The following is a 19,628-nucleotide window of genomic DNA, read 5'->3' as shown; positions in this document are numbered from 1 at the left end:
GAAAATAGTATGGTATTGGTAAAAAAACAAAACAAAAAAATAGATACATAGATCAATGGAACAAAATTGAGAGCCTAGATATAAACCCATACTTATATAAACAATTAATCTATGATAAAGGAGCCAGGAACATAATATAGATAAAACACAGTCTCTTCAACAAATGGTGTTGTATAGCCACATGCAAAAGAACGAAACCATATACAAAAATTAACTCAAAATGGAATAAAAACTTGAGTGTAACCTGAAACATAAAATTACCAGAAGAAAGAGGCAGTACGGTCCTGACATCAGTCTTAGCAACATCTTTATGGAGCTGACTTCAAAGGCAAGGGGAAAAAACGCAAAAATGAGCAGATGGGACTACATCAAACTAAAAAACTTCTGTACAGCAAAGGAAACCACCACCAAAATGAAAAGGCAACCTACCAAATGGGAGAAGACATTTGCAAACTATGCATATGGTAAGGAGTAAAGACTTAATATCAAAACATATAAAGAACTTCTACAATTCAGCAACAAAACACCAAACAGCCCTATTAAAAAATGGGAAGAGGATCTGAACAGACACTTCCTCAAAGAAGACCTACAGATGGCCAAGAAGCGCATCACTAATCATCAGGGAAATATAAATCAAAACCACAATGAGGTATCACTTAATGTTAGAATGGCTATTATTAAAAAAGACAAGAAATAACAAGTGTTGGCAAGGATGTGGAGAAAAGGGAACCCTAATACACTGCTGGTGACATTGTAAATTAGTGTAGCCACCATGGAAAATAGTATGGAGACTCCTCAAAAAATTAATAATAAATCTATCATTTGACCCAGCTATTCCACTTCATATTTATCTGAAGACTACAAAAATACTAATTTGAAAAGATATACCCCCATGTTCACTGTAGTATTATTTACAACAGCCAAGATATGGAAACAACCTAAGTGTCCATTAACAGCTGAATGGATAAAGAAGCTGTAGTATATTTATAACATGGAATACTACTCAGCCATAAAAAAAGAGTGAGATCTTGCCATCTGCTACAACACGGATGGACTGTGTGGACATTATGCTCAACAAAGTAAGTCATATGGATAAAGACAAATGCCATATGATTTCACTCATATGTAGAATCTAAAAAACAGAACAAGTGAACAAAATGAAACAAAAGCAAATTCACAGAGAACAGACTAGCCGTTACCAAAGTGGAAGGGAGTTATGGGGTGGGTGAAGAGGGGACAATGGTATGGTGATAGTTGGGAACTAGACCTGTGGTGATCACTCTGTAGTGTATACAGATAATCAACTATAAAGCCACATATTTGAAACTTATAGGATAATAAAAAAGTAATCTGAAGCCATCTACAATATTATTTAATGACCAAAGCTTTTCTGGATGACAAGAGTTATCAGCTATTGTAGTACATTTTAGAATTTACATTTCTGTATACGTCATTATGTTGTCTGGTCCTAATAACAACCCTGGCAAATAGGCAGGGCAGATATCTTTACTTACGGATGAGAAAATCAAGGCTTAGAAAAGCTGCTTGAATTCCCTAAGGTAGTAAGTGATGTCCAGAATCAGGCTCTCTTTCTACTCTACTGATTTTTTTTATCATTATCTCACTGTTCATTAGTTACAAGATATCTGCTGAAACCATCACTTGACAAGATTTGGCTCATCTAAAATATGCCTGATAAGACTATGTGCTCAAACATTATTAATTCTCTAAATTTAGGGGGAAGGGTGAGTGAAAGAGGCTTAGATTAAAAAAATAAAGCTTCACAGACTTGTTGATAACTGATAAGAAAAGAATTACTATACTGCAAATCTTATGTTTTTCAAAAGAAAATGTGGCTAAGAATCTCAACTGTGTATTACAAGATAATCTGGACCTCCTGCTGTAAAGTTGAGGAAAATAAAAATGTCTGTAGATTTAAATGAGGAACAAAAGACATGAATAAAGAGCATGCTGAGACAAGACAGATAATAGTACACAGAAAATGCATCCATGTATGTGGTAAGATGCCCACCTAGGAGGCTGATTAACAACAGGACATTACAGAAAAGGTGTACGGTTGATCCTTAACATAACAATGGTATGAACTGCATGGGTCCACTTACACTCAGATTTTTTTTCAATAGATACGTATTTCTTTTTTAAAAAAAATTTATTTATTTTAGAAAGAGAGCAATGGGGGTGGGGCACAGGAGAGGGAGAGAGGGTCTTAAGCAGACTCCTTGCTGAGCAAGGAGCCCAATATGGGGCTCAATCTCATGACCCCAGAGATCGTAAACTGAGCTGAAACCAAGAGCTAGATGCTTAACCAACTGCACCAGGTAGGTGCCCCAAATACGTATTTCATATTGTGATTAACAAGTAAGACAGAGGTTGCCAAATGACTGGAAGGGAAAGAAAGGTGGGGGAAAGATGTGGAAAAGGCTGGGACAGGAACAAGGAACAAGCCTGTTCCTGGCATTCACCACACCACCCACCTCAGGGATGCTCAGTTCATTGAGGTCTTCAACTGAGAGGTGCAAAGGAACCGGCTCTGGGGAGGGATTCTTTACAAAGTGGCAGGGCCAGTCACTGGCCAGTGTTGTTCAAGGACCACAGAATGATAACCTGCCTCCCTGTAGTAAAAGTTCCAGGAGAACTCTAGGGACAGGATAGCATCAAGCAGAAACCTAGCCTGTAGGGAGGAAAGCTGGGAGGGGTGCTGTCCGCAGTGCTGAAAATTCTCTGAGGCTAGGAACCAACACCCAAGGGGCAGCCTCTCGAAGTTTGCTAGCATTTCCCACAAACAGAAACTGTAATGGAACCATGCAAAAGGGGTCAGGGGAAGCAAGTGACCTAGCAAGAAGGTTTAAAGTTGCTCTGCCTTCACCGGTTTTTTGACTTCCCCTAAACTGTGCCTGCAACGTGGTTTCCTACACTCCTGGGAAGAAGAGCAGAGAGTAGGTGTCACTCCCCGAAACGGCTTTGCTAACCTTGGGTGAGGATGAGGTGATGTGTGGTGCCTCACTCTACTACTATACTGTACTGTACTATACAGTAACTGCATTTTTCTCTTCTTTATAATTTTCTTAATAAAATTTCCTTTTCTCTAGCTTTATTGTAAAAATGCAGCAAAGAATACATGTAACACACAAAATACGTGTTTATCAATTGTTCCTGTTATTGGTAAAGCTTCTGGTCAACAGTAGGCTATCAGGACTTAAGTTTTTAGGGACTAAAAAGTTATATATGGATTTTTGACTGCATGGGAGGTTGGTGCCCCAACCTCTGTGTTGTGTAAGGGTCAGCTGTATAGTGTTTGAGGGCTATCATTTTTTTCTTTTTATGAGAGAATAACAGGGCTCTGTTCTAGTAGACCCAATCTCCCTCTTTTAATGGTATACAGTTTATAATGCCTCTTCTATCCTGAAATGAAATTCATAGAAAATAGAATCTACCTACCCAAAAAGTTTTTAACAATACAATGTTCTGATACGTAAAGAAGAAATAGTAATTTATTTTTTTTAAATATGTATTTCACTATACAAATGTTTGGAGACATAATAGATATATGTGACAATTTATGAAAAATAAGTTTGGATTTAAAAATAAGAATATCAGAAAGCACTCTGAAGCAGTATAGGACAATGAAAGAGCAGAGGTGCAGACCAACATTGGAATGAAAAACAGTATTAAGATAGTAATGGACATAGGAAAGTAATCCTAACTGAACTCAGAATATGCCAAGGTAAATAACAGTCAAAGTAAAAAAAAATAATAATAATAAGCAAGTTCAATATCATCATGAATGAGCCTGGTCTTATTTATTTCTAACCGTGGTGTCAAAATAATCCTTTATGCTATGTTCAGAACATAAGCAAGAAAAAGGGGGTATTTATTGGATTCATGAGATAGGGAAGGAAGAAAGTATCACAGAAAGCTCATCTGCCCATATTCTGTTGAATGGTGCAACAAGGAAGAGACAGAGTAGATAAAAACAAACCCATACTGCATGAGGCAATAAAGCAGTTGTGTAATAGACTGGTGACAGTTATTGGATAAAACAGAAGAGCTATGGTGATCCCCAAGAAGGCGGTAACAGGAAATATTATTCGGAGTTGTATTTTTAAAAATCCAAAAAGATCCCTATATTTCATGTACCTCCACTAACTTAATAATTGAAGTCTAAACAGCAATTTCAAATCACCTGTTACATAATTTCAGTCTGTTTCATCGCATTGGCATTAACAACACTATTGCACTGAAATTCCTTTCAGCTAAATATGCAAGTTGGAAATGCTGCAATTCTTACAGAATATAAAGTGCAGAGTGAACAAGTTACTCAATTATTTTGAGATGGTATCTTTATTTCACTTGGGTTCCCTCTTCATATCAACTGTGATTCTAACGATGATTCCCCATGATTCCTGTCCCTTGGTTATCCAAACACTATTCTAGGTATAGCAGTGTAGGGATGTTACAAAAGTAATTAAAGTCCCAAATCAACTGACTTTAAGGTATGGAGATTTCATGGGTAGATCTGATCCAACAAGGTGAGCCCTATAAAAGCAGAGCTGGTAGCAAAAGCAGGAAGTGACCTCCAGCTGACAACTAGCAAGGAAGTGGGACCTCCTACCTTCAAGTATAAGACCTGGATTCTGTCAACAAGCTAAATGGGTTTAGAAGCAGATTCTTCCCTAGAGCCCACAGGTAAGAGCCAGCTTGACTGACAGATTAATTTCAGTCTTGTGAGGCCCTATGTGGATAATCGATATAAGCCCAGTTTCTGAATTCCACAGCCTTGGGTTAATAAATTAATGTTATTTTAAAAACAAGCCAAGTTTGTGATTTATTTATTAGGCAGCAACAGAACACTAAAATAACAACTTCCTCTTAACTTAATAAGCTTTTGGTTTAATTTCTCATGAAGATATTTTAATATCAATATGTACTACAAAACTATCAATTTGTATTTATAGGGTGGTTAGCTTGGGGGGGATATACAAAAGTCAGAGTAGATGCAGGACAAACTTTTACTGAGTTGGGACTCTCTCAGGTGCAGTCAGACATCTATACACAGCAATTCTACCGTGGCAATAAAAGCACGCTCATAAAATGTTCAGCAAATCTCAAGAGGAAGGAATTGGAACCCAAGCGGCTCTGGAGACCTCAGTTGTAGCTCATGAATTTAATATGACTGGGCTACAGTGGGCTCCAATCTCTTTCAACCCAAAATTCCAAATTCTTGGGAGAAAAATATCTGATGAGTGCAGTATGGGTCCAGCCAGCTATGGCCTGAAAGGGAGTTAGGGAGTAGAAATGCCCTTGCTATCAGGAAAGACAAGTCTGGCCGTGAAACTGGGAGAACTTCCAGGGAGGACAAACTCTCCTGAACTGGGCAGCTCTAGACATGTCTACCACACTCATGTTATGGGAGGTCCAGAACTAACCTGAGTTATGTTTACCAGTATCTGGTTACTTTTGAAAATTCTCATACCATATGTATGTATGTATGGCTCCATCTTCTCTCAAAACATTGACTCTGCATTTTATTCTTTACACTTATGGGTTTTTTGCCCCCTGTAATGAATATACAGCAATTAAAATTAGAGAGAAACACCTTTCCCTGCTCTGCTGGCTTCTATGAAAAGAGTTTTCTTCCAAATAATTCTTTTTTCTGTTAATCACTTCATCCCAGGAAAGGATGAGTCATCTGAACAGTAAATTTGAGAAGAATAAAGGGGGAGAGCTCAACTCAGCCCTACCCTGGGGTTTTCACAAAGAACTCCAAGCTCTCTATTTACTCCATGCCACCCTGGTCGCTGCTGCCTAGGGCAGGGTGGGTGGTGATCTAATTCTGGAGTTCAGTTAGCAAACCCATTTAGTTTGCACACAAACACACAGCTTCCAGCTAGGCCTTTATCACTATACAGTTGATTTTTAGGACTCTGATGCAATTCCTTTGAGTTATTTCTCAATGTTCAGACAAAAGCAAGAAAATGGGGGTATTTATTGGACTCCCTCAAAGACTCCAGTCCAAACTTATTTTTAAAATCCTTTTACATGGGCGCCTGGGTGGCTCAGTTTGTTGGGCAACTGCCTTCAGCTCAGGTCATGATCCCAGAGTCCCAGGATCAAGTCCCGTATCAGACTCCCAGCTCAGTGAGGACTCTGCTTCTCCCTCTAACCCTCTCCACTCTCATGCGCACTCTCTCTCTCTCTGAAATAAATAAATAAAATAAAATCTTTTAAAAAAAAACCCTTTTACATCCATTTTTAAAGGAGAAAATAGGTGAAATTCCCTTAATTACCATTATTTTCCCTTTTTCATTTAATTTTACCTTTCTTGCTATATTCACCTCTGTAATTCATTAATTCATTACCTGCTTTATTTTCATAATCTGATAGTTAAATGCTGAACCCTTACTGAACTTAAAGTTGGGAAAAAACCACGGGCACCTGATTGGCTCAGTTGGTTGGGTGTCTCTTGATTTAGGCTCAGGTCAAAATTTTGGGATGGTGGGATCAAGGCCTGCATTGGCTTTGCTGAGTACAGTCTGCTTGGGATTCTCTTTTCCTCTCCCTCTGCCCCTTACACAGCTTGCTCTCTAACTAAATAAAATCTTTTAAAACACACACACACACACACACACACACACACACACACCTGGGAAAATCTTAAGGTAATCTAATCTGTGTATTCACTGCAGAGAGTTTAAGACCACGGGGCAAAACCAAGTCTCAGTACCCAGATTTCTTGTCTCCAGTGTTCTTTTACATATACTGTGACACTTAAGTACAATTCTAATTTTACTTCTGTAACATTTCTGCCAGCTTTTCTATGATAATCATTTACCCATCAACTAATTCCACCCACGTGTTTGCCATGTTCCTCCTGCATGACAGATTGTGAACTCTGACAGTTTCTCTTTGGCTCCTGCTGATAGCAACTTTATCTTATGCTATAACTGGGTGGTCCTGCTTTTCTTGTATGCTTGGTCATGGCAGACTAGTTTGTGCTCCAGTAAACTTGTCTTTCATAGAAACAGGCTGCAGAATTTTGTTTTTTTAAACTGTTAACCATCACTATAACTTTTTATTTTGGAAAAATTAATGAGTCTATTTGTATAAACATTAGAAATGACGCATTTATGCTACACTCAGTCACCTTGTAAATTTACTGTTATTGCTCCTTTTTCTTCTTTTAACAGATGTAAAATCTTGTACTTTATTTTTGTATGTTTTTGTTTTGTGTGTAGTTCACTTTAAATCACAAGGTAATCTATCTCAGCTGCCTATTTTTCTTCCTTTAAAAAAAAAACATTTTAATCTTGTTTTTCTCATTTTTATTTCCTATCATGTATTACATATTATATTTATTATATCTTCTTTTTATTTCAAGATTCACAGAAGTGATATATAGACACTCACTAAAATACAGAGAGTAAAGAGGAGAACTTCTCTTTTATTCTTCCCCAAATACCACACCCCTCCGTGGGGATAAGTACCAGTAGCAGTTTACTATATATCCTTCCACAACTCTTCCAGTATCTGCAACTTGCTTTTTTCCTAGGAATTTTTCCTAATCTAAAAACATCGACATATTTTAATAATTATTCTCATTATTTTCACCTTATGAACTATGAAATGAAACTCTGGATTGACAGAATTTACAGTGCCTTCCTTTGCTCACTCTCCTTCCCACTTCATTCTACTTGTGTAAGATCTGAATTATCTTATGAAATTCCAAATGGACACCCTGCAATCTGTATCAGGCTCTCAAGCCATGCTGTCCAGTGCAGTGGCCACTACCCACATGTGCCTATTGAAATTTAAACTAAAAATAAATAAAACTTAGAACTCAGTTCCTTGGGGCATTTGGGTGGCTCAGTTGGTTAAGTATCTGACTCTCGATCTCACCCTATGTCTTGATCTCAGTGTTGTGAGTTGAAGCTCCATGCTGGAGCCTACTTCAAACAAAACAACTCAGTTTCTCAGTCCCACCAGCCCCATTTCAAGGACTCAACAGCCACTTGTGACTAACAGCTCCTGTCTCAAACTGTACAGATTCAGAACGCTATCACTGCAGAATGTTCTACTGCACAATGCTCATCTGAATGCTTGGTTAATTTTGTTTATTTACCTAGGAGTTAAGTACCCTTTGATAAGGTTCTTTCAAGGTTTCATTACTTTTTGTAGGTATTTCAAAATGTCTCCATCTGTAGGAAATTGCAAGATTATCTAGGCACCTAACACTTTCTCCTAACTGCATGTGGACTTTTTTTATTCTTCAAAGTCTAAAGTCCTAGGCTGTCTTACTATTACATTTTAAGATCTCTTTTCTGCCAGAAATTGCTTATCTTTGGGGTGCCTGGGTGGTTCAATGGGTTAAGTCTCTGCCTTTGGCTCAGGTCATGATCTCAGGGTCCTGGGATTGAGCCCTGCATCAGGCTCTCTGCTCAGCGGAGAGTCTGCTTCCCTGCTCTCTACCGGCCTCTGCCTACTTGTGATCTCTGTCAAATAAATAAAATCTTTAAAAAAAAAAAAAAAAAAAAGAAAAGAAATTGCTTATCTTTGAGTTTAGAAATTTAACAAATAGGTGCCCAAGAAGTGAAAGGATTTCTTTTTCTTGAAAAACAGCTTCAGTGTGGAACTCCATATACTCTCAATAGCCATACTAAGTTGGTCCTTCAGTTCGGAAAAGTTTTCTAGAATTTTTTCTGATTGTTTATGAGTTATATGTTCTAACCTTTTCTATTGCTGGTACCCTTACTTTTTGACAAGCTGTACAGCCAAAATCCATTTTCTAGATATGTTAGTTCTATTATTATTAGTCTGTAGAATTTCATTACTTTCCCATATATTCATTTTTCTGTTGTTCAGATAGTTAATCACACATTAGCTAATCCACCAACACCATGGTATCTCTGAACCATTTGGCACTACATATTTTGTAATGTTCTTTTCTACATTTCAAATGGTGAATTCTGAACATTCCCAACAGTTGCTCTGTAATCTATTTAATCTTGGACTGTAACTGGGAATTTTTACCTTTTCTTTTTCTTTAGTATCACCTATTTATCTGCACTATGGCCTCCCTCCTGTCTTGTACTGATACCATCAATATTTTCATTTCATTAAAAAAAAATTCTGCCCACTCCTTTCTATAGCCATTAGCTGTCTCATCTGTTTGAATGCTGTCTCAATTTTCTTCTATTTGCTTAAGTTATCTAACAGTAAGGGCTGTGTGGGTGGGCTCCGTTTCCCTAGGCTCCCTCTTCCCTTCTAATGTTGTGACACTTATTAATTACACCAAGTTCTATTTTACCTCTGGTTTTCACACTGTTTCTGAAGGTGGCTTGTCTGAGGTTTGTTGTCCTTTCTGTTTGTGTTGGATATCCCCCCTATGCTCTGCTACCTCTTCAAAAGCCTCTTTTAAGAGGTCTGTTTTCTTAAAACAAGTCTTATAATAAAGGTAGTCTAAAATGTTCATATAGCTTGTGTTTCAAAATTTCCTTTTTAAGACTATTATTACTGGGAAGTTAGCATGTTTTCACAAGGAAGGAAAATATTACAGAAGGTAGTCATGTCCCCAGACAAGTACACAAAAGTAAACTTGACCAAGATGTGCCTAACGCATGCTATTGTATTAATAATGAACTTAACCTCCTAGTATCTCTATACAAAAAAGTCATCTAGTATTTGAGGTAAACAGAAAGAAAAACTGGCAGGAAGACAAGATGGGAGCCCCCTCCTTCTTAAGGACACTGCAAGTTCTTAACATTTTGTTGTATTTTAGAGAAATACTCAGAATCAGCTTCCTGAATATGGCATTAAAGTGAAGAAAGTTGTGAGGTGAGGCAAAATGAGTCAAGACCAGATTATAGTGACAGGGCTTGGAAAGTGGTAGTGGGGTAAAAAGACCCAACAAAAGCTGTCTACTCTCCCCGACTGCCTCTCGGGAACCAGTTCTGCCAATGCAGACCCAGTTTCCTAGACCAACTCTAGGAAAAGATTGCAAAAAAGCCTGGGGTGTTTCCCCCTTTCTTTTCTTAGGTGAGGGGGTTCTAAACGATAGAAGGATCTGGAAGAGGATGGGAAGGAAAGAGAATCCCTGTGGTCCCATATGCATTCCCAGCTGGACATTGGTCAGTTACATGGTATATACAGTGATGTACATATGTTGAAGATGATCTGTATCGGTCTCAACAATTAATGTCTTTGCTGAGCAGTCCTTAAACCACTGAATCACACTGCCACTCACTGAGGCTTCTCTAATCATAAGTATTTAAAGTGTCTTTGCTGGGACACCTGGGTGGCTCAGTTAGTTGGACGACTGCCTTCGGCTCAGGTCATGATCCTGGAGTTCCAGGATCGAGTCCCACATCAGGCTCCCAGCTTCATGGGGAGTCTGCTTCTCCCTCTGACCTCTCCTTGCTCATGCTCTCTCTCATTGTCTCTCTTTCAAATAAATAAATAAAATCTTCAAAAAAAATTTGTATTAAAGTGTCTTTGCTATAATTACAGTTTTATGCTAACTAAATCCAGATTCTCTCAGAAATAATTTTCTTTTTCTTTGAAGATTTATTTATTTTAGAGAGACAGAAAGCGAGTGGGGGTTGGAGGAGAGGGAGAGGGAGAGGAAAGGAAAGAATCTCAAGTAGACTCCCCACTGAGCACAGAGTCTGACGTAGGGCTCAATCCCATGACCCTGAGATCATGAACTGAGCCAAGATCAAGAGTCGGACCTTCAACTGACTGAGCCACCAAGGTGCCCTCTCAGAAATAATTTTAAAATGTCATAATACATCATCAATCTACTAAATTTTAATCCTTTTTTCTTTTAAAGATTTTAATTATTTGTCAGAGACAGAGAGAGAGAGAATGAAAGAGAGAGAGCACATGCAGCGAGAGCAGCCAGCAGAGGGAGAAGCAGACTCCCTACCAAGCAAGAAGCCTGATGTGGAACTGGATCTCAGGGCCCTAGGATCACAACTTGAGCTGAAGGCAGACACTTATCCGGCTGAGCCACTCAGGCATCCCTACTAAATTATAATCTTTAACTCAACTCTAACAAAGCTGGAAAGATAATTTTTCCTTATCAGTGAATATCACAGATTTTAAAAAATGAAGAAAACTTATCCACAGCTAGAGATGAATTTTTTAAAAACTGAGTTCTAGGAGCATCTGGGTGGTTCATTAGGTTAAGCGTCTGCCTTCATGCTCAGGTCATAGCATCCTAGGATTGAGCCCCCCAGTCAGGCTCCCTGCTTAGCAGGAAGCCTGCTTCTCCCTCTCCCACTCCCCCTGCTTGTGTTCCCTCTCTCGCTATCTCTCTTTCTATGTCAAACAAATAAATAAAATCTTAAAAAAACAAAGAGTTGTAATTTAGATACCACTAAATTCACCCATTTTAAGTGTACAGTTCAGTGGTTTTTAGTATGTCTGCAAGGTTGTGCAATCATCACCACTAATTCCAGAATACTATCATCACCTTAAGAAGAAATCCTGTACCCATTAGCAGTCACTCCCCATTCTCTCCTCCCCACAGTTCCTGGCAACCACTAATCTACTTTCTGTCTCTATGGCTATGCCTCTCTGGACAGTCACATAAATAGAATCATATGGTGTGTAGTGCTTTGTGTCTGGCTTCTTTCACATAGCACAATGTTTTCAAGAGTCAGCCGTGTCATAACATGTATCAGTAATTCATTAACTTTAAGGTATGGAAATTTGTTCATCCATGAATGATATTTTAAAAATCTATTTTTTGCTACCTATGTTAATTAGCTCTCAGGATTACTCAAGATTCAACTCAAGACACACCATATGTATTCACACATTCACCTCTTGGCTTACAAGATTATCAGTATATTTTATTTTCTGTCAATTTAGAAATCATTTTGTACATTATGGTATTAGTTGTATTGTGTTTCGGTACTTTGATAAATATTTATTGGGCTTTCTAACTAGCACCGCTTTTTCTAGAAATTACCCCTTCCCTCCAACTTCTATATGGTTAATGTGATCTTGTTCCTGTCTACCAGCTCCAGGAATGAGACCCTGATTCAAGACAGACAAATTAGGCCCTTCACTGGCAAAGCAGAATTGGGTGTAGGATTCCACTTCCAACTAGCTGATCTCTTCATTGCAAGAGTAAATCTCAGGAGTTTTTGGCTATTACCATTTTTTTCCATGTAGACTAAGAAACCAAGAAAACCAGTGTGCAAGAAGAATCAGAGACAAAGAGAGAATAGCAGAGATAAGAGATGGAGCAGGAATCCCTGAGTTCCCGGCAGGCTGCATCCCTATCCTTGGATTCTGTGAGATATCCTATAAACATATCCTAAGTCCCCTTACCATTTAAGTGGGTTAAGGAGGTTTCTGTAATCTCCAGCCAACAGCCCTAGTATAATCATCTACCCAATAAAATTCTAAGGTCTTTAGCAGTAAGGGCTCAACCTCCATAGCACACATTACAACAATTCAAATGCATACTTAATCAAATGATCACCTATGGAGTACCTTGCAAAATTATCTATAAAATTCACTCAAGACATTCTCCAATGAGTATGTTAAAAAAAATTAGGATTGGTATCTTTTTATTTTGTTTTATTTTATTTTATTTTTAAGATTTTATTTATTTATTTGACAGAGAGAGAGATCACAAGTAGGCAGAGAGGGAGGCAGAGAGGGAGGGGGAAGCAGGCTCCCTGTGGAGCAGAGAGCCCGATGTGGGGCTTGATCCCAGGACACTGAGATCATGACCTGAGCCGAAGGCAGAGGCTTTAACCCACTGAGCCACCCAGGCGCCCCGGGATTTGTGTCTTTTTATAAAAATGCTGTATTATTGTATCACTGACTCAATATATCTTCACACCCATTTTGCAAAACATTAATTTCCTCAGAAGTGAAATCATCTATTTTATTGTACTACTCCATCCCATTTGCTCTTGCCTGATGTTTAAATCTTTTGAAAAGCATAGTGTTACATTTTCCTTAGAAAATTGGAAGCTTCTCACAAACAACAAGTAATCTCTATTCGCTTTTTAAGCAAACTCCCACAAAACCTACTAACAAATAATCTTCAGGGGCAGCTGGGTGGCTCAGTACGTTGTGTCTGACTTTGGCTCTGGTCATGATCTCAGGGTCCTGGAATCAAGCTCCTACTTGGGCTCTGCACACAGCAGGGAGTCTGCTTGTCTCTCTCCCTGCCCCTTTCCCCCAGCTCATGTCCTCATGTCTCTCTCAAATAAATAAAATATTTTAAAAAATTCAGCGTACAGAAATACAAGTAAGTAACCTCATTTATAGTGGTGTGCATGTACAATGATGTGATGTGCGCGCGCGCACACACACACACACACACACACACAATATTACTCAGCCATAAAAAAGAAAGAGCTTGCCATCTGAAACAACATGGATGATTCTAGAGAGTATTATGCTAAGTGAAATAAGTCAGAGAAAGATAAGTACCATATGATTTCATTCATACGTGGGATTTAAGAAACCAAACAAAGAAAAAAAAAAGACAAATCAAAAAATACACTTTTGGGGCGCCTGGGTGGCTCAGGGGGTTAAGGCCTCTGCCTTCGGCTCAGGTCGTGATCCCAGGGTTCTGGGATCAAGCCCCACATTGGGCTCTCTGCTCTGCAGGGAGCCTGCTTCCTCCTCTCTCTCTCTCTGCCTGCCTCTCTGCCTACTTGTGATCTCTGTCAAATAAATAAATAAAATCTTAAAAAAAAAAATACACTTTTATCTTTAGAGAACAAACCAGCGGTTACCAGAGGGAAGGTGGGTGGGGGATGGGTGAAATAGATGATGGGGATTAAAAGCACACTTACCATGATAAGCACTAAGTACTACACAGAATTATTGAATTATTATATTGTACACCTCAAACTAATACAACACTGTATGTTAACTATATTAGAATTATAATTTAAAATAAGGCAAAAAAGATGCAAAAAGATAAAAATCAAAGATATAGAATGTTGGGAAATTAAAAAAAAAAAACCAACAGACTCAAATACAAAAACAAACTGGTGGTGGCATGAGATAAGTGAACAGATAGAGGATTAAGAGTACACTTATCTCGATGAGCTCTGAGTAATGTATAGAACTGCTGAATCATATTTCACACCTGAAACTATTAAAACTGTATGTTAATTATTTTTCAGTTAAAAAAAGTACAACGATATTGAGCATACAGAGATATAAATGAATGACCTCCCTGGAATCATTCTCTCCTTTTCTCCTCTCGAAAACAAGATATACTGTCAAACATGAATCATTCCCAGAAGGATAACTAATCTGTAATACAATGACACTGTGCACATGTAATTATTAGACGATAGAGGTTTCAGAGGCAAGAAACGTTCCTTCACCGACAACTCAGGAGACACAGTTTCCTAAGTCTGCTCTCTTGCCCCAGGTTGAGAAGCCTGCTGCTGTTAACTGAAACTGCAAAGCTAATTCCCCGCTCTTCCTGGGAGTCCTCACTTCATTTTGCAAAGTTCTTTTCCCAAAATCAAATCCAGGATTTGTCACCTAATTGGTTCTCAGTGGGGATAACAGAGATAAAACCAAAAATCCAAAATGTTTTCTTAAATCCCTGTTAAAAAGTCTATAGGGATAAATGGGCTAATCCTTCAAAGTGTTAAGATTTGGTGTCTGAGTGGATTTTGTAAAACACATTAACGTCACTACCTTCTCTAAGACATACTGAAATTTAAAAAATTATACTTCCAATACTACAAAGGCTTACAGAGATAGAACCCCTTTAAATTACTGAAGAATTCCAATCGAGTACAACTGTGTACCATGTCAAGCACTGGGGCAGTTTCTCATGGCCTTGGCCCCAAAGCTTCTCTGTAGCTGAAGAGAACTGTCTTGGCCAAAGCTCTGAGAGGCAAAATACTATTTACTTACTATTGGCCCCTTTCAAAAAAAAAAAAAAAATTTTAAACTCTAAGTTTAACAAATGGCCCACACAAGGACTTGCTGAAGTTCCCTGAGACTCAAACTGTTAGGGCAGGAAGAGATTTTGGAAACCTACTTTAACCTAATTATTTCACAAATGAGAAGAAGGGGTGGACAAGAGATAAATGACTTGCTCAAATTCACAGAACTGATCAAACCAGCAGAGTTAGAGTATGGGTCCTCGATTCACAGCTGGAAGCTCACTTCCCCCTACCATCTGTCTAAAATGTGTAAAATGGACAGTTTTGAAACCTCAGCTTTCTGAGAGAAAAACCAAAAAAAGGGAAAACTACAACTTTCTGTTTCAAATGTGAAGCTGAGAGATTGAAGCGTTACATGTCAATTCCTGGAGGTAAAAGGTAATACCCATCCAAATGTTGTAATGGGCTTGCCCTGGAGGCTAAGTGAAATGAAACCGAACACCAGATTTTTGCTGCAACCTGAAGGTTTTTTTTTTACCATTTTTTACCATTATGAACTATAGTAACTATTGATTCTGTGTGCCCAAAGCTACCCCAGTCCTCCTTTTCCATTAACAAAGCCTATAGTCCCTTGACCAGAAGGATGGGCACATGTCCTAGACCTGGCTAATCAACAATCTCACAATACAGGTCTAAGTAAGGCCATAAAGAACCCTTCCCTAGAACTGTGATACAGATGCGGAGAAAAATAACTCCTCCCGCTTTCTTATCATGTGGAGAAGGCAGTCTGCAGCAGGAGAGGTTAAGACCAACATTCAAAGAGAAACAGACATAAAGGAGATGAGAGATGGAAAGAGTCTGGCAACGTCAAATCCTTGGGTCTCATTCCTGAGTTGGTTCCTTTGAGTCAGTAAGTTAACCCTTTATCTTTATCAACTATAAAGCCAGTAAATTCCTTTTTCAGCTCAAAATACTCTGAATCAAATTTCTGTCACTTGCAACTCAAAAATGCTAACATATACTGACCCCAGGAGACAGAACTAGATATGCTATTCTTAATACAGGGAAACTGATGAACATTTATTTAAGAAAAATGTTTTGATGCATGTAGTCAGGCTCTACTGTTTCTTGTACCTACCATGTCTGACATCCTACACTCACCAGCTTCTCTGTTTCCATTATAACCTGGCTGCTGAAAGTAAGTGACTTTGCTAACACTTTCCTAGGATTTCCCTAGAATTAAAAAAATAATAATAATCCTATTATACGCTTATTTCATTTGATTTTCAATAGAAGCTGAATGTAAGATATGTTCTAGGTAATATAGATTAAATGAGATTTTACCTTATATAGACTGTCAAAAAGATAATCTAGTCATCAACATTATAGTATGCCATGTGGCAAGTTTTCAAATTTTTAACAATAGACACCAATAAGAACAACAAATCTCAGGACCTACCTCTAGTAAGGCTCCAGTTTGGAAGAATTTCAAAGGCTTTTCAATGGAATAATAAAGGCTATGATAGCTACCCTTAGCCAGGTATGCTCTGACGAGACCAACTGCTATAACCAGCCACCTATGAGAAAGAGGAAAAATAGCAATCAGGATATTAAAAAAAAAAAAAAAAAGTAGGTCAATAGGACTGGGGGTAATAGAAAATTTGGTGACAACACATACTGTTAAAGGTGACCTCAAGAATCAGTAACCCAGATTTATCAACTATGGCCCTCAAATGCCAAGATGTAATGCACAGAAATGTTGCACCACCAGCACCCAAGCAAGAGTGCTCAGCAAAAGCAGAGTGGCACCTCACCCATCTGGAGCTCAGCTTTTTGGCAAACTTGCCTGTTGAGAACAAGGCCAAAATGAAGAGAATAAGCTAAATTGGTCCTTGAGCAGCTAAATTAAGTGCCAGAAAGTCTAAGACGAGAGAAAAAAGCTGTTAAAGGAAAATTTTAAATGGCCTGTGCAGTCAAAGACTCTGTAATAATAATAGGGTGGAGGAAAGATGTTTTAAACTGTTTTCACAAGTATCTCACAGAAACATACCCATACCCTACTCTTTTAAAATTGCGAATGAGATAAGAATAAAAGGGATGCCTGGGTGGCTCAGTCATTAAGTGTCTGCCTTTGGCTCAGGTCATGATGCCAGCATCCTGGGATGGAGCCCCGCATTCGGCTCCCTGCTTGGCTGGAAGCCTGCTTCTCCTTCTCCCACTCCCCCTGCTTGTGTTCCTGTTCTCACTCTCTCTCTCTGTCAAGTAAATAAATAAAATCTTTAAAAGCAAAAAAAGAAAAAAGGTAAAAATAAAAGGTTGGTTTAAAAAAAAGATTTTCTTAGCTGAATTTCCCAAAATCAATTCAGTAAAAAAAAGTGCCAGATCAATACAAAATACAAAATAGGGGAACACTTAAGCATATCACTGTGAATGTTACATTTCTGTTCTGTCCTTCTCAAAATGAATTTCTCCAGTCCTGTAATTTTAAGTACCATAGTGCAACAAATGGACCTTTATTATTAAAGGATTATTATTAAACCTTTATTATTAAGGTTTGTCTCCATAAAAGCAGTAACAGATTTACCTAAACAAATGTACAATCCTAACAAGGAAATGGGTTATATGGTCTATGTTATTTTCAGAAACTATCATACAAAGATATCAAATAAGAATTTGCAAAAGAAATGAAATCCTTAATGGTATAACTGTCCCAGGACTAGCAACCTACAAAAAAAAAAAAAAAAAAAACTACTTTCTCTCAAAATCCCAATTTCTTTTCTTGGCTTAAGACACCACTCCCCATCCTCCATCACCCAGGAATAAAGGCTTCTTTCCTTCTTCCCCAGTGTACCTTAAAATCTCTCTCCAGCCCAATGCTCTCCTTAATGGCCTTGCCTACAAGAATTCACATATAAATACAAATACTAACTCCTGAGAGGTTCTTTTAAAAATCACTCTCTAACCATTTATGCAATAAAGAAAACTTGCATCTGTATTATTTCTCCACTGGCCTGGGAATCAAGGGAAATAGTTTTTAGATCTAGATCTATTACTAGCAAGTCAAGAAAGTCACAACCTCTCTGAACCTAGGTTTCAACACCAGCCATTTCTAAAGAAGCAATCAAGTCTACAATGCTCCCTATATAACTGTGTGAAAAATGCAAGGTGCTGAAATGCTAATCTGACATTAGCATTTGTGTTAAAAAGGGCGTGTGTCTATGTGTGTGTACAGATTTGCTTTCATCAGCATCTGGAGGAATCACAAAATTAGCACCTTCTGGGAGGGGGATCTGGGTGGAAGGGAAGGGTGAGGGGGAGTTTCACTGTATGCTCTTGGGTATATTTTTGAATTATGCACCTGCCAATGTAGTACCCATTTTAAAAATAAATAAAACTAGATGTTCACCCTACAATTCTTTAAACTTCTCTGCATCTTTGAAAATTTTCATAATAAAATGTTAGCGAAAATCTTTTACAAATGATGGCTGGCTCAGTCGGTACACCAAGCGACTACTGATCTCTGGGTTGTTTGTTCGCGCCCCACATTGGGTGTAGAGATTACTTAAAAATAAAATATAAAAAAGAAAAACATAACAAATTGTCTGATCCTGTGATCCTCCGCACCAAAACTAAGGGGTCAAAGAACTGGAGGAACCCTGGAGATCACCTAATCCAAACTCTTTAGTTTTACAGACGAAAAACTGAGGACAAGAAAAGCAAAGTGATTTATCCAAGGTCACACAGATAGCGTCAGAACTAGAACTAAAAACCTGCTGTGACAAGGGATGGGCTAAAATGGAGAAACAAGAGGAGGTAAAACCTGTTTAAAGCGTCTATCTCCCTCCTCCCCAGTAACTCTGCCTTCCACCTTCCCTACCCCAATCCATCCTAAAAAGTCTCAGCTCATCTAAAGCACAGCTTTGCTCATGTCACTGGTCAAAAACTTTGAACGCTTTTCCATTACCTTTCGGATTAAAGCTCAGTCTGGACTTTGAAAACAGCCGCCTAAATAAATGGTCACTCTGCAGCCACAGCTCCCTCTACTCCCCTTGGGGGAAATGGCTCGTATTCGTGACTAGCCGCCGGGGCTCTCCTCGGCGCTGCAGGATAGCCTGCACGCCGCGCCGCACCCCACCCACCCAGCCCAGACTGACCCCTGACCAGCCCACCCGTCCTCCCAAGGCCCTCGGGACCAGCGCCAGGGCGACTTTCCCCGTGTCCCACTGGAGCCCGGGAACTCCAGCTCGGGCACACCCAGTGCCTGAGAACTTGCTCGGCCCCTCGCCCAGGGGGGAGTCCCGGGCAGGCACCTGGTCCGATTCGGCTGCCCTCAATGCCCCGGAACCCCGCCCCGGACACCCACCGCCCCGGCTGCCCCGCGCGCTAGGCCGGCCGCTCCGCCGGCCGCAGAGCCCCCTCCCCGGCCCGGCTTACTCCCCGCCTCCCCGAGCCCCGGCCTCACCCGGCCGTCATCACCACATTGTAGATGACCAGATACGCCGTGGCCAGAGGCCCTGGGCCCTTCTTTCTCCGCGCACCGCCCGCGTCGCCGGCCCCGGCCCGGGCCCCCCCGCCCCCATTCCCCTTCGTCGCTGCAGTCGCCGCCGCTGCCGCCATGTCAAGCCACCCGAGCACGCTCTCCCTGCGCGAACACAGCAGCCCGGACAAGGCACCGCGAGGGGGCGGAGGGACGAGGGAGAGGCGGGGTTGAGTCCGCGGGGCGGA

At 39.6% G+C, this 19,628-nt stretch overlaps 1 protein-coding gene across 1 annotated transcript in view; it reads right to left on the bottom strand.

Annotated features, from left to right (window-relative positions):
* Positions 1-19,570, bottom strand: part of HACD2 (3-hydroxyacyl-CoA dehydratase 2) — a 120,121-nt gene extending 100,551 nt beyond the window's left edge. The window contains exons 1-2 of the mRNA XM_032869499.1: positions 19,366-19,570; positions 16,363-16,480 (exon numbers count right to left, since the gene is read on the bottom strand). Coding sequence (XP_032725390.1) covers positions 16,363-16,480; positions 19,366-19,520 — 273 coding nt within the window. The 5' untranslated portion in view covers positions 19,521-19,570. The remainder of the gene's footprint in view (positions 1-16,362; positions 16,481-19,365) is intronic.
* Positions 19,571-19,628: the final 58 nt, after the last annotated feature.

Source organism: Lontra canadensis, unplaced genomic scaffold (genome assembly GCF_010015895.1).
Source record: "Lontra canadensis isolate GAN:19392208 unplaced genomic scaffold, GSC_riverotter_1.0 scaffold38, whole genome shotgun sequence".
In the NCBI taxonomy this organism is placed as follows: domain Eukaryota; kingdom Metazoa; phylum Chordata; class Mammalia; order Carnivora; family Mustelidae; genus Lontra; species Lontra canadensis.
The sequence above is the reverse complement of the archived record's forward strand: the minus strand, read 5'-3'. Positions and strand labels throughout refer to the sequence as shown.